Source organism: Varanus komodoensis, unplaced genomic scaffold (genome assembly GCF_004798865.1).
Source record: "Varanus komodoensis strain SLA01 unplaced genomic scaffold, ASM479886v1 scaffold2, whole genome shotgun sequence".
Lineage (NCBI taxonomy): Eukaryota > Metazoa > Chordata > Lepidosauria > Squamata > Varanidae > Varanus > Varanus komodoensis.
The window spans coordinates 49,974,450-49,989,034 of NW_025335568.1; the positions used below are offsets into that span (position 1 = coordinate 49,974,450).

Here is a 14,585-nt window from a genome sequence, read left to right on the forward strand (position 1 = left end):
GCGTGCTTCCCTGCTCCCCCGCTCCTCGCCGCCGCTTCCTAGTGACGCTGGGGCGGCCGCAGGGGGCGGGAGAAGGGGGAGGCGGTGAGCCGAGAGGAGACGCATTCCTGTGGGTGCCGAATGGCTCCAGGGCTGAGCCACAAGGGCCTGCGAGAGGGACACAGACCGGAGAGACAACAGCCCGCAGGCTTCGCCCGCCTTGATCTGGTTCCTCTGGGCTCGAGCTCCACCCAGAGGTTCACCCACCCAGCCACCCACAGCAGCATCCACCCTGCAGCCGCCCGGAGGCGAGGCGAGGTCACGCGGGCTCCCGGGACGACCCAGCCCCGCGCAGCCAGGAGGAGCAGGCGCCTGGACTGGGACCCGCTTTCTCCGAGGTGGCCTTCCAGCCCTCTAGCCCGGGGCGTTCAAGCAGCAAGACCAATCGTTCCCCTCTGGAAGCCGAAGGGCCGCCTCCCTGTCCCAGCCTGGTGCCCTCGGATCTCTGGGTCACTACAGTGCCCATCACCCCCGGCAGGATGGGAATTGCAGCCCCTCGCCTCTGGAGGCCGCCAGGTCGGCGTTGCTTGCTGTAGAGTTTCTCTGCTCCTCTCTCACATGCAGGCACATGCAGGCAAGGAGAAAGCTCAGCTTCGTCCTTTCTCTCGGCGACCGGCCGCCTCTTCCGCGCATCTCCCTCGGCTGCGCCCATCTCAGAGAACGAGCTTCTGCGACCCTCCTCTAAAACTCCCTTGGCTGTTGTGTGACCTTTCCTTCTACCGCTTCCTCCTCCCCCTCGCCATGGTAAATCCTAAAGAAATTGCAAGTACTATTCCCGCTTTCGAGCTCATCCTTTCTTTCATTTCGAAGGAAACTTCTCCGTCGACAGCCACCCAGAAAAACAGGCCCTTGCATTCCGAAGCGCGGCTAAAACGCCGACTTTGGGCTGCTCGGAGGCAGAACGGAGCTCCCACTCCGGGCTCACTGCATGAGGGGATCTTTAGCAAAGCCCAGCAAAAGTGCTCGACCCCCCACGGTCCCGTTTTCGGGAGTACTGGAGTACTCCTTGGCTCCCTCCGCAGTAGAGCTCCGCAATGTGGGCGTCAAAGCGCCCGCCTGCACCCCCACCATACCCCGGTGCCTTGATGGGGCATACGGAACCACAGAGATTATTTCCCTCTGGCAGATTCCCTAGAGAAAACGGGGCACGGGGGGTGGATTAGAAATGCCCTTCTCCGTAGGCAGCCCTCCTTGCAGGACCTGCATTCGGGCAGTAACCTGTGCTTTATAGGTCCTTTCTGAACAATGAAGATGGAGGCCTGTGTGTGCGTGTGTGTTTTCGGAAATCCTCTCGTGTTCCCCATCGATTGTTTCCTATTTCCGAAGGCACTGAACATCTGCCCCAGGTTATACAAGTCTTCTGGAGTCCGACCCGCATCCCGAAGCGAGCTTTTATAGCAAACCACCAAATGCCGGAAGCGACGACCGTTTAACCAAATGAAAACACCTTAACGAGCCCGGAGTCTTTCATGCTTTCTTTGCGCAGAAAGTCAGGCTGCGGCCTGCCCCTTTGCAAGCGCCGTGGTCTGCAAGACGGGCTCTCTGATGGGTGGGTTGCTTCTCACTCTGAAAACCCCCTCTCTCCCCCGAACCTGATTGGAGCAAGGGAGGAGGCGAGGGAGAAAGCAGCGGTGTAATCACCCGGAAAAACAGCCTTGGCCTTCCAGCATCTCCGTCAGTTTCTGACACCCCTTAGCCGCAATCCAGGTAATCCTTCCTTGTGAGTAAGTCCTATTGAACTCAGAGGGTCTTGCTTCTGAATAGGATGGCTCGGGGGCGCCATCTCCTGCAGCGGACGCGTTCCTTCTTCCCAGAGATGTATCTCCTTGTGAAATCTTTACATAAAACCTCAAAAGACCGACACACGCGCGCGCACCCCGCACCGGAAAGAAGGCCTGAAGGGGGGAACTCAGGTCAGCCTCGATTCTGGGGTCTAGGCACGTAGAAGAGATCTAAGGAGCCTGGAGTGAAGGGCTGGCTCTTCTGTTGTGGCTGGCTAGTGGGGCTGATGGGAGATGTGGTCCAGCCACGACTGGAAGGCCGCAGTTTTTCCCCACCGAACCTGGGAGCTAACATGTTCTCGACACGTACCGGTGGTTCTCTTTTCCTTTGAAGTTTAATCGGAACCATTTCAGCCCGAAACGAACTTGGAAGGCAAGCGGGGAGGGACGGTGGAAGAGAGAATAGCGATTCTTGGCCTGAAATGCTGATCCCTGTAGCCCAAGCCCTTGAATCAGCTGAGCGGCTTTTTTCAAGAAGGTGGCTGTTCAGAAAGCGCCCCAAGCCGGCTCCGCGATTCAAAGTTCTGACTTATTCAACCTCGTGCCAGTCACCACCAGCAGCTTTTAGTTCTTGGAAGGTCTCTTTGATGTCAGCCTCTTGATTTACTTCCAAGTAACACTGCACAGGGCAGCTCGGGAAGCCGGAAGTATCATTTTGAACCTCTGATTTCCTGAAAATCCGGGGAGCAAAAGGATGGGGGTCTTTCGCCGTGATTTCCAATGCATTAGCAGTGTTTCCATTGATTTAAGGCAAGTCTTTCCGCATAGCCTGGCTTAGGACCGTGGCGGAGTGTTTGTGTGAATCTGCATGAGCGTGTGAGGGGTTATGTCTCAAGTGCCGCCTTTGATGGTTCGAACAGCCTTGCATTGTGCATCGTTTTCCAGACATCAAAGACAATAGGTGAGAGCGTTAATTTTCCATGGGCTGCTTTGTTTAATTAATTGCAATTAAGACCCTGCCCGGCTAATTTAATTGCTTTCTGGGTTTCCAAGGGCTTGTCCAACGGTAGACTGTGAAGGGGGGGGGGGGGAGGAAACTAAACTAAAACACAAAAACAAAAAGCTTTGGTACGTGGAGACAGATAGCAAGGAAATTCGCTTTGGCTTCCTAAGAATAACTGTGGCATCAAGGACAAGAAGAGATGCTGCTGTTCAGATAAAAGCTGCCCCACTTTTTTAATGAAGAGAAGAACCCCCGCGGCCCGCGGCCGGATCCTCAACAGTGCTTTGGAGCAGACTTGAGACCCTGCCGGGCATTCTGTCTTGCAAAGAAGAAGCCCCTGGCAATAGATGCCTGCGCCGTTCAACGTGCTAGGGATCTGGGTATAAATCGACGGAAGGGCCACTGGAACGCATGGCGAGGCACTGAGAGCTGTCGGGAATCTCTATTTAGCGTCTGTCTCTGAACTTCAGGTGCCGGAGCAGGACGCTGTGGGAGAGAGAATCAGAGCCTTCAAACACTTGATTGTTCAGGGTGTTCTTTTGGTTCGTTTGTCATCGTTGTCAATCGCCCGAGAGCCTCTGCCAGCTCTGCGGTGCATTAATTTAATAAACGAGCGAGCGAGCGAGCGAGCGAGCTGGCCCGTGTGTGTGGTTCTCTGAAGGCGCCTGGCTGCCCACCGATGGAGACAGGGCACTGGGCTGGATACGGCCTAGGTCGTAGCGCTGCGCTGCGAGCAGGACGGCGAGGCAAAGCCGCGGGGCGGGGCGCGTGTCCGGCTGCGTGGGTGCGCCCCGCGGAACGCGTGGGTGAGGGCGGGCGAGCAAGCGCGGCCGGGTTGTGCGAAGCGGCCGGGCGGAGAGCGAAGCCCTGTGCCCAGTGCGAGCCAAGGGGAGAGGTGGCGGCGGGGGGGGCAAGGCGGAGACGCCCGGAACCCAAGCCGAGCCGCGAAGGTCGCGGGCAGCGCCGGGCTCCCCGTGCGTGTCTCCCCAGCAGCCTGCCAAAGGCCTCCCCCCCCTCGGCCCCCGCCTTCTCTGCGCGCCCGGGGGGGGGGGGCGGGCGCGGGCGGGAGCGGGGGGGAGCCGATCCTCCTTCCCGGACCTCTCCGGCGGCTGCAGCCTCGAGCGGGTCGTGGCACACGGTTCCCCGCGCCCGGAGCGCCGCAGCCGCGGCAACCCTCGCATGCGCGACCAAGCCCCCCTCGCCGGCCACGGAGCTTCGGAGGACTCGCACCGCTCCGGCTCCCTGATTTGCTGTGCTTAATTCCCGCTCTTATTATTCTCCCCCTAAATCAACCCAGACGCCTTCCTTTCTTTTATCCCCCCTTCCTTTCCTTCCCCCCTTCTTTGCTCCTCCCGATTTTGATTTGATCGCTCCTGTTCACATTTCACTTTTGTATTCCCCCCCTTTCCTCTATCATTACTCATTGAGTGCCCCGTGAAATTACAAGCGTACATTTTCAGCTCAGCAACCCATTTGTAGTGGTGGAGGAGGAGAGAGAGAGGGAGAGTGGGGGAAAAAGGTCTAAATAATGGCCGAATTAGCCCTACTGGACAGTTTCAGATGTAACACTCTGTAATAATTATATTGCAGGCTGGATTAGGATGCTATTATCATAATCTGGACGTTTACAATTATCTGTAATTTGCAAAGATGCGCCAGGTCTTGATTACAGCGGGGTTTTTTTTATCAAGCTAACCATCACTAAACAGTGACAGTAATAACAGCTAATTTTGCTGGCAATATAAGAGGTGCTGGGGTGTGCAAACAATTTCACACCTGGATATGCTCAGTCAACCAAGAATATAGAGAAAGAGCTTCTGCCCTGGGACTCAGAAAAATATTCTCTACCGCTCTCTTCACTCTAGATTTCTTTAGACCCTCATCTCTGCTTAACAGATTTACACGGGGGTAAGTTTTGGTTTGGCTTTGGTTTGGTTGGTTTTCTATTTTAACTCTCCTTGACTTCTGCATATCCTTTCAGTGCCTCACGATTTAATGATAGGTGCTTTCAGTTTTATTTATTTATTTATTTTTCAAAAAAAGAAAGAAAGAAAGAAAGAAAGAAAGAAAGAAAGAAAGAAAGAAAGAAAGATCCCAGCTCTGGAGGGTTTCTCAGGGTTCCTTCCTAGTCCTTTATTTAATTGAGTCACTCCCAAGCCTGATCGTTTCTTTGTTTGCCTGCCTGCCTGCCTGCCTGCCTGCCTGCCGCCTGCTAATCGTCTTCTGGGATGCTCTGGGCTTTAGGTGGTGGGCTTCGGAATGCCAAGTCTCTTTGCCATCCCGTTTATTCGACTTTTCCCTATGAAATGACTCACTCAGAGGCTCAGAAAGAATGGGGCGGGGGGGGGCGGTTTGAGAGGGGGTTGTCTCAAAACGGACCGGGTAAGGTGCGGAGTGGGGGCTTGGACCGCTCTGTTGTCAACATCAATGAGGTGTCATTTTGGAAGGAATTTCTAGAAGGGAACTTCACCTCCTTCCAATTACTGCTCAGGTTTTACATTCTAGACCGGTGTTACGGTGGTCCAATCCAGAGTCGCCTTACTGTCAGCCGGGGGTCTAACCCGCAGCGAGAGCTGGTGCGGGGGGTGGGGGGGGGGGTTCTGTGTTGCAACTTCCCAGGGGATGTGATGCGATGCGAGGCGAGGCGAGGCGAGGCGATGCTTGCGTGCATCCTCGCTTAGGAGTCACTCCCGCTGAGTTCAACGGGCCACCTGGGAGTACGCATGCTTAGCCTCGCCTGCAAAGCCCACTGAGGGTCCCCTCTAGGTTAAATAGCTTTGGGTCCGGCTTTTTGAGGCCTATCCGGACTACCTGTTTTCCAAACTCTCTTGGACATACATACCTTTAAGGTCCAAAATATGAATTCTATGTTTCCGTCGTATCTCTTCTCTTACCTAACGCAGCTGAATGGGAAATAAATGCACCCCATTTCTTCCACGGGACCATGCTACTTCGACTTTATGCTGTGACTAGCCTTTCCACACCATAATGATGAAGTAAATCATGATATCCACACAAGCTGGGCACCACTTCTAAGCAGGCTTGTGGTGAATCAGGGATGCTGAGATTTGGCCCAGGTTGCTTATGTTAAACCGACTGCTGCAGTCTTTTTGGTTTGGCAGGATTAAGCGGGCTTCTCTCCCTGATCTGCTTCAGGACGTTTCCTCCCACCTTTCACTTCTGCATGGGTTGCGGGTTGCTTTCGAGGTTCTTATCAGCAACCATCTGGATCTGCAAGGACTTTCACCTTAGATTTCAAGGGAAGAGAAATCTCTCCCACCCACACACACACCTCACAGACATGCACACACTTCCCAGAGACGTTATGTGTATGTCCCACCACCACCACAAATCCACACAAGCGCCCAGCATCATCACCATCATCATCTTTCCAGGTACTTTTTCACACTGGAAGCCTGCAAGTGGAAAATTAGGTATCCCTTTTTGATACAGAGGTGAGGACTTCGGAGGCATTTACCCAATGTGCTATGCACAGGGTGCTGATCTGGAGCAGCTGAGAGAGACACTGCTTTGGAAAAACCCTAAATTCTGGTGGAATGGCAGAATTGTCCAAGGTCTGTCTGTAGATGACGCTGTTTTGTGGTTTGTGATCTTTCTCTCTCTCCTCCCCCCAGCCCACTCCATCAGAGGGCCACAGATAATGCTTTCAAAGCTTAGAAGCTTCCCAACCTTATTCCTGTAGGTTTTTCTGTTCTTTTGTTTTAAGGCAACCCTGTTTATCTAATAGCCCCCTTAAAAAAAACCCAGTACATCTACTTCCATGCTTCTAAATAGTTTTAAAGATGCAGGGTGGGGGGTGGCATGCAGAGGGGAGACGAGCACCACTGCCAGCCTTCTCCGCTCCCATCTCACCTATCCAAGAGCTGGACATTTATGACAAAATAAAGTGCACCAACCGAGAGAAATGAAATGAGGTAACAGGAGGGAAAGCGAACACACCCTCCAGGATGTTCTACCACACTGTATGTGTGGTGTGAGGGCAGGGGAGAGGTGGGCTGTTTCCGAGTGGGGGAGTGTGCATGAGGATGAATGGATCAACCAGCCCCCTCCAGAAGCAAGTTCACAAGAAAAGAAGGAAGAGAAGAGGAGGGGAAGGAATGACTCCTAATTAAGCACACTTAAGCTAAAGTCCAATTTCATTACAACTGATGCGAGTTTTGCCACCTATTTCAGTAGATTAAGAGCTACATTCATGTACTATCCTCACCCTAGAGTAAATATACTTACTTAGCAGTAAAGGCCTGTTCCTCTTAGAGGCGCTTGTTGGAACTGGGAGCTTTCATTCTGCGACTGGATTGTGGCTTTGCTTGAAGCATCCCCATTTCCCAGTGGCTTAACTGGTTCTGGGGGTGGGGGGATTATCTTTCATCAGGAAATCTTTGAGGACTGGATAAGCTGGCTCCTCCACAAAAGGAATGGCTACCCTTGGTTTAAATGTATGATAGCATTCCCTCTCTAACATGAATCTGAATAATTCAGTGAACCCCACAGCCAGCTGTACCTCAGAAGCCTCTTCCATTCTTCCTAGCATTATAATTTTGGTTAATTTTCAATTTTAGGTCCTACGTCTCTGCAATTTGTGTATGAATAACAGAATAATTTCCCTCTTTTGTTTCGCCTTTCCTGTTCCTGAATCTAAATAAAGATGGCTTTTTAGTATTAAAAGTGGAAGAAAATTACAGGTAATTATCTTTGACGGTAAAAACGCTGTAATCAGCGGGCTACATGAAAAATTACTCTAATTATGGCTGCATTTAAGAGAATGGGGGAAAAAACCTTCTTATGGATAAAAACCTTAAATTGTCCCCAATGTCTGCTTCAAATTGGATGGCGCTGCAGCTGGGGGCTTTGTTCACAATTGAACCTGGGGAGAGCTGAACCCAAAGTTTCACAGTAGGAATGGGGAGGGGGGGGGAGAAAGAAAAGAAAACATTTTTTTCGCTCCTAATGTAACAATGCGAATGGTAGAAAATGACAAGACTTGATCGGTTTTAAGCCATTCTGAAGACTGACTGAGCGTGGAAGTTGCTCAACAAAAAACCGGCGCTGGTATATTGGTAAGTAGTCTTGGCTTTTGTGTCTAATTATAGTGACTGTCCTTTTGCACGACTGTATGTAGCTGTCATTATATGGAGCACTCTGAGGATCTCCATTGACTTCTGATAAATGGCTCAGTGGTTTCAAGGTTCATAATTTGAAGGATGCCCAGGGCTCTAGCCATTAATTCTCGCAGTATGGGGCATCCTGCTTGTGTGACGAAAGGGGCTTTTCATGTTTTATGATTTCTCGCCTTTGCACAGCCTAGGAAGGGATATCATTCGCCCCGGACACGGCTTTGTGTGAACCAGGGAGGGCTCCTGGAGACCATTCAGCAGCTCCAGTTGTCTGCTCAGGGTGGGAGGGTGGGTGCCACGGAGTGGGGTGGGGGGAATCTGCCACAGCGACAACACCCACCCCACATACAAAGGCAGGCAACCTCTTAGCCTTTGTTGAACCTGCCTCAAACTAGAAGGCACCCTGACAGCCCCGAGATGGGTTGAGGGCAGCTTTCGGGATATCGATATTGAAACTGAATGGAAATGCCACGACGTTGTCAAAATCCAACATTTGTTTAGCAGCACAGATAAGAGAGGGCAGAGCCATTCTGGTTCAGTCATCTTTGCAGGGTGCAGACGGGCTGAAATCCACCAGGTTGTGGATCGAGACAAGTCTCCTTTAGAACAAAGATACTGTTTACTGATTAGGTAGGTCGACAGTCACAAAACAGGATTTTATGACTGGGATGCGTGTGTGTTTGTGCGTGCGTGTGCGCAAATGCTACACAATATCCATCTATCTATCCTGACCACCACCTAGTACATGGACAGACAGACAGAGCCAAGGGTACACACCCACTTTTCTAGAACTTAACCTATGACTCTTTCTTCGGTGGGCTGTCTACTTAGATAGGGGAGCATCTAGCAAACGTCTTCTCCGGAGTAGTCCTGCTGAAGTCACTGGTACTCCGTAGTGGCCTTTGAGGCTGCACACTTGCTGAAAAGATGAACAAATGCCAAGCTACTGTGCTTTAACGTTGGGGTGGTTAAGCTCTTGCCCTTTCTCTTTGCAACTTGGATGGCGGGAAAGAGAGGGAGAAAGAACATGTTAAAAGCTCTTTGACATTTTGTGGATTTTACTCTATATATGAAAGGAGACAAAACATACAAAGTGTATATATATACAGCTAAAATTCAACAATATGTACAACAAGGTTGCTCGGGAACTGAGAGGCCGAGCGTGCCGCAGATCACGTTAGAGAAGCGGCTGGTGGTGATGGGGGATTCTAGCCTTAGGATCGGGTGTGGGTTTGTTTGGTTAAGGAGGTAACTTTCTCTGGTTCTCTTTCTCTTGGGACATAATCTACTGGGGACGTTTTCTGGACCCCTCGCGGAAACATCCGAGGGTTGCACTGCTCCGAGTCGCTGCAATGGGGTGTGCATGGGGGCGTCGGGAGAGTGTGGTCAATTTCAGGTGCCCCTAGTTCCAGGTATCCCTAGCAGGTGGCTTACTGAGTTAGGGAGTGGGGAGGGAGAGAAGCAGGCAGACCAGTGGATCGTCTGCGCAGCTGTCAGTCCCGCTCGCTCGGAGAAAGCATGCCAATTTTGCCTTGTGGAGTGCTCTAAATGAATGAGAAAAGTTTCCCTCCCTCAGCTTTGTTTTCTTTTTCCAATGGCATTTTCTTTTCCCTTCAAAAGAAAGAAATAAACAAATAATAAAACCCCCCAAACACCCGCTTCCCCCCACCCCCACCCGGCCAGCACCCTTTCCAATCTCGTTCTCGGTTTAGTGAATAAAAATAAGATAGGTTCGTTAGCTTCTTTCTCATTAAACAAGTTCTTTTTTGAAAGTTGCTGCGTGGACTGGTGGGAAAAGTCTGTAAATTTTTTTTGTTGTGTTTTGCTTCGACTTGTACTCCCAGAGAGGTTTGGTGCCTCCGAGTCCCAATGGAAATATCCCAAAGAGGATCATCTGACGTGGGCCACCACGCACACGGCCTCTTTTCTGCGCAAGATCAATCGCTGAGGTTAAAGGAGAGGGAAAGGCAGAGCCGCCCCAGCCCGTCTCCCTTGCCGCACTCCACAGCCACCCGGAGCCCGGCGAGCTGGCCCCCTTGGCAAAGCCCTGCCGGAGACGCCGCTTCTCCAGCGAGTTGTTTCTCTTGGCCCACTCACATCATTTGTGGTCTCTGCATTGTGTCTTGATGTGGAGAAGAGTACCAGTGAGAATAACCGGCCATGTAGCTGTTGGGAGGCATGTTGACTCCTTTGGCAGAGGCTGAAACGTCCCAGACCGGAGGCAGGCCCGGAGACCGCGGGGACAGAGCGGCAGAGCCCGGCAGGGGGTCGCTCTCGTGCGGGTTGCTGCCTTGCTTGAGCAACTTCTTGAACTTGGAGCGCTTGTTCTGGAACCAGATCTTCACCTGCAACCCAAAGGCGGAAGACAAGACATGAGAGCCCGTAGCAAGCCGACTAAGAGGGCAGCGAGGGGCAGCGAGAAAGCCCCGTGGAGATGCGTCTTCCCCGCTTCGAGCTGCCTGCTTGCTTTCCTGTCTGCCTTTCTCTCTCTCTCTCTGGTGCAACCCGGCCAAGCTCCTGCAGGGCCATAAACTTTAGCATACCCTTCTCCTCTTTCTTCCATTTCCATTGTGTAAGTCACCTGCAATTAGCACGTGCTTAGGCAACTGGTTTTGCATTTTTTAAAAGGCCATTTCCTTCTGTGGGGATACTACAACGCACTCGTTCACCCTGCCCGTGCATTTTTCACTCGCCCATGCAGGGCATCTACGCACGCAGAACCCCAGCATACGTGGATAGGTAGGGCATGCACTGGTCTATAATATACTGCATAATTGTAAATACGTAACTACCATTTATAATTATCTGCACATGGGTGATGAGGGGGAGGGCAGGACTTCGCGCATACCGAGTCCACGACCTCGTCCGGTATTTGGGAGATTCCCTCCACCCCACCCTGCCATTCCTGCGCTCACTGAACGGTTCTGCCACACAGCTCAAGGATCCGGGGGTCCAAACTGGCATAGCCCAGCGCTGAGTCCCCGAGGATGCGGTTCATCGGTGCCATTCACCTAAACTGACAGAAGTACGATCCCAAGCAACCTAGTCAGAACTTTCCCTGGTCAGTTGGACGAACTTCCAAGTAAATGTGCGTAGCAAAGGGTGCCACTTTCGTTTTAACGAGTTGAAAATCAGACTCTAAAACTGTCTGGCATCTGGCTTCAATGGGTCTAAATTGGCCTGAATCCAAAACATGTCCGTTTTTGTTGGATTCCAGCTTGGTCTATAAAGAAGTAATCCATGAGTTGAAAAGGAGCCCCCTTCCAGCAGCCCACTTCGTAGCCTGGAGAAAAGGCAAGGAGAGTCCCAATGCTTCTCTAAGCAGGCTAGTGCTGTAAGTAAAAGTGAGGATGATCCCAGTGATGTCTTTAAGTGGTGCAAAGTCAACAAAATTGAGCTACAGATGCAGAAGTGAAAAAGTGGGCCAAACTTTAGAAAGGGAAACCTTTGCAACCCTGTAGAACACAGGCAGACAACCTGATGTCTGCCAGATGGCCTTGGGCTACAGCCCCTATCATCACTAATTGTTGGCCATGCTGGCTGGTGTGGATGGGAGTTGTAGTCCAAAATATCTGAAGTGTGCTTATTTGTCTACCCCCTCCCCCCAAGTAGTGGAAGTCGGTGTCATTCCAACACATTTATCCAGAAGTTCTTATACTCTCTGCCATGCTTTCTGTGCCCCAAAGAACCAAACGCACATTGATTGTAATAACCATATCAATGTGTGGTTATTAAAATACACCTGCATGCCTTTTCTTGCCTCCAAGGTCAGACTTATCACCATAAGTCACCAAATCCCCAATTCATATATTTATTCTCTCTTTCTTACATTCTTGGAAGCAACTCCTGCATGTATGCATATGGTTTCTCCTCCTCCAAAAAAGATTATAAATGCCACCATAACTTTAAGAACTGTTTTTTCTATTCATGAATCCAATTAATCGCTTTACTTCTTTATTCCAAGTCAATAGTACTTTGTGTGTCATTCAAGCTTAAATTTGCTGGGAAACCAAGAACACATCAACCACATTTAACTGTGGCTTAACTTGCTCTAATTTTGTACACACTTCCCTTTGATCGTCAGCTCTATCATCACCTTTTGTACATTTTGCCTAAGGGCACCCACTGAATTCCAGTTACTCATCCAGGATAATTTACTACTGAATATTACTAAGGTAGGTGTGCTTTCTTCAGGCCCAAAGACTGAGTACCATATTGCCACTGTATTAAACCAGAATAGGGAGGCTGTTTCCCATCCCAGCTAATTTTTTTAGGGGGGTGTACCTTAGATATAATTTATCTTCTAAATGTTCCAGCTCATTGACAATTGTATCCTTCACAGTCTGAAAATTGGAGGGGTGGTGGAAATAGATAAATGCCTAAATTCTGGATTTGGTGGACCTAAACCTTTTGAAATGCACCACAAAAGACTTCAGATAAATTGGAGGGTGAAGAAAAAAATATATAAAAAAGTTCCGAGTGATACTTCACAGCTGACCTTGTTTTATGAAATCCACTGGTCCTATGAAAAGATAAGCTCTAGATGTATTCCTAGCCTTTGGTCAAAGCAGGTCATGGACTGTTTTTGGTTTAGGGTACCCTTCTTTCTTTGCGGCGGCGGGGGGGGGTCTGTCTCGATGCTGCCTCCTCCAGGATCACTGGGACCCAAACTTCCCCAGGAATTACCTGTGTCTGTGTAAGTCCTAGTGATGCCGCCAGCTCTGCTCTCTCAGGAAGCGCCAGGTACTGGGTCTGCTGGAAGCGGTGGTTTAAAGCCTGTAGCTGGAGACTCGAGTAAATCGTTCGAGGCTTCCGAATCTTCTTCCCTTTCCCATTAAATCTGATCTCCCCGTTTTCGATAACTGTGGTTTTTTGCTGATCTGCAATCAAAAGGGAGAGTGTGTTGGAAAGGGAACCGTTCCTTCAAAAGGAAAACCCAGAGTTTTGGGTGCTTTCCACATTTGGGTAGGAGGGGGGAGATTTAACAGCATCTAGGGACAAAGCCATCTCTGCGCTACTGCTAAGATGCTAAAAGACGTTGGGGTGGGGGACAATAAGAAGGAAAGGCCACGACACAGCCGTCGGGGCAGTCTTCTGTGATGGAGGTTTTACTTTTACCTGCATAATGCACATTTGCTTTCCTGATAGGTTTGTGAGCGAGGTGTGCTAGCAATTCATAATTACAATAGACAATAATTACTCTTACTTATGGGAGCAATGCAGAAGTCTTTAATTCATGCCAAAGCTCATGACATTTTATGGAGCAGCTGGAGTACATTCTATCAAGTGATTCTTGGCTATTACATCTGTCTAATATACAATTATCTTTTTTCCTAGATACACAAAGACAGCACTATACTATCTGAATGTCCCCTTCAATATTTACGTAGATACGAATCTATCTATACATTTCAAAGAGCAGGCATTTTATCTCCTCTCTATATAGCCGTCCTGTACACTCATGCGTCTAAATCAATCTCAAAAAGTAAAGACAGGGAGCATTTAGCAGATTTGTTTAGACTGATGGGCACATGCCACAGTCAAGCCCATGGCACTAGTCATTGATCTAAAATAGCCACACAGAGCATTGGTGCTGTGGATGATTTCTTTCTTGAGGCACTTCGTTACAAATTATCCCAACAGATAACCGCAGGAGCAGTGGATATACGGGCCGAATTTACGACAAATTTCAAAACCATAGTGCCTGGGCTAATCTGTGAGAATTGTGCACGCCACACTTTCTCGCTCTAGCGCTGGCACTAGGACAGGAGGCAGCAGCTACCAGCAGCGCCTGGCCTCTTTTCCCGCGGGCGTCAGTCCTGTTCGTACTCTTCCCAATATTCGGCGCAACGCGGCCGGCCGAGCGCCGAGCGTGGCCCTCCGGCCTCCGGCTGCTCGAGCTGCGGCAGCGGCCGCCGGGGCAGGAGCAGGGGAAGAGCCCGCGCGCCCTGCCGAAAGCGTTTCTGCGGAGCGCGCACAGGCCGCCGCGGAGAGGGCATCCGCGGGCTAAGCAAACAAACAGCGCAGCGAAGCGCCCCGTCTGCCCCGTTCTGCCGACGCCGTCTGCCGCCACGCAGGCTTGCAAGCCTCACAGTCCACGGACCGCGCGTTCCAGCGCCTGAAAACGCCTCGGAGTCCCCGAAACAAAACGCGTGGCGGAGCATCTCCACGCACCTCGGTGCCGGCCCGGGCCCTGTGCAAGCGCGCGTGGGGACCCGGGCGTGACAGCCCATGGCTCGAGGATTTGGGACACGCCAGTGCCTACAGGGAGAGGGCTGGGAGCCCTAGGCACGCTTACTTGCGAGCAAGCCGCGGCAAACTGCGGCCGGGGCGTCACTTTCCGAATAAACATGCCCCGAGATCGGGAGGAGGAAGAGATGCCATTTCGAACAGAATCAGAGAGAGAGAGAGAGAGAGAGAGAGACTGAGGAAAGCCGGGGATGGCTCCGCGCATCTTCGCCCAACACCGGTTCACTCGGAAGCAAGGTCCGGCTGATTTGTGGGACACTGACTTCCAAGGAAACGAGTCCTGGGATGCAGAGAAAGAGAGTCGAGCCGAGAGGCAGAGGGAGGGCAGAGAAACTCGGGCAGGGACGGGAGGAAGGAAAGGTGGGGGGGCGGGAGGGCGGGAGGACGCCAAAACGAGCAGAAAGCGAAGCAAGGAAAGAGGGTGGGAGAGAGGGAGAG

General features: G+C 51.2%; 1 protein-coding gene across 1 annotated transcript; it reads right to left on the reverse strand.

The window, feature by feature from the left end:
• Positions 1 to 9,991: 9,991 nt before the first annotated feature.
• On the reverse strand, positions 9,992 to 14,250 carry DLX6 (distal-less homeobox 6). Its single transcript, XM_044428964.1, has 4 exons — positions 14,197 to 14,250; positions 13,728 to 13,861; positions 12,585 to 12,819; positions 9,992 to 10,243 (listed from the first exon to the last, which is right to left on the reverse strand). The coding sequence occupies exons 1-4, from the start codon at positions 14,248 to 14,250 to the stop codon at positions 9,992 to 9,994; spliced, it is 675 nt and encodes a 224-aa protein (XP_044284899.1).
• Positions 14,251 to 14,585: the final 335 nt, after the last annotated feature.

Bases quoted from the DNA above. Each gene is read 5' to 3' on its own strand.
- DLX6 (XM_044428964.1), bottom strand. From the start codon at position 14,250: ATGTTTATTCGGAAAGTGACGCCCCGGCCGCAGTTTGCCGCGGCTTGC. The intron at 13,862-14,196 runs GTAAGCGTGCCT...CGCGCTCCGCAG, and splicing joins TTGCCGCGGCTTGCTCGCAA to AAACGCTTTCGGCAGGGCGC. The intron at 12,820-13,727 runs GTACGAACAGGA...TTCCTTTTGAAG, and splicing joins TGCGCCGAATATTGGGAAGA to GAACGGTTCCCTTTCCAACA.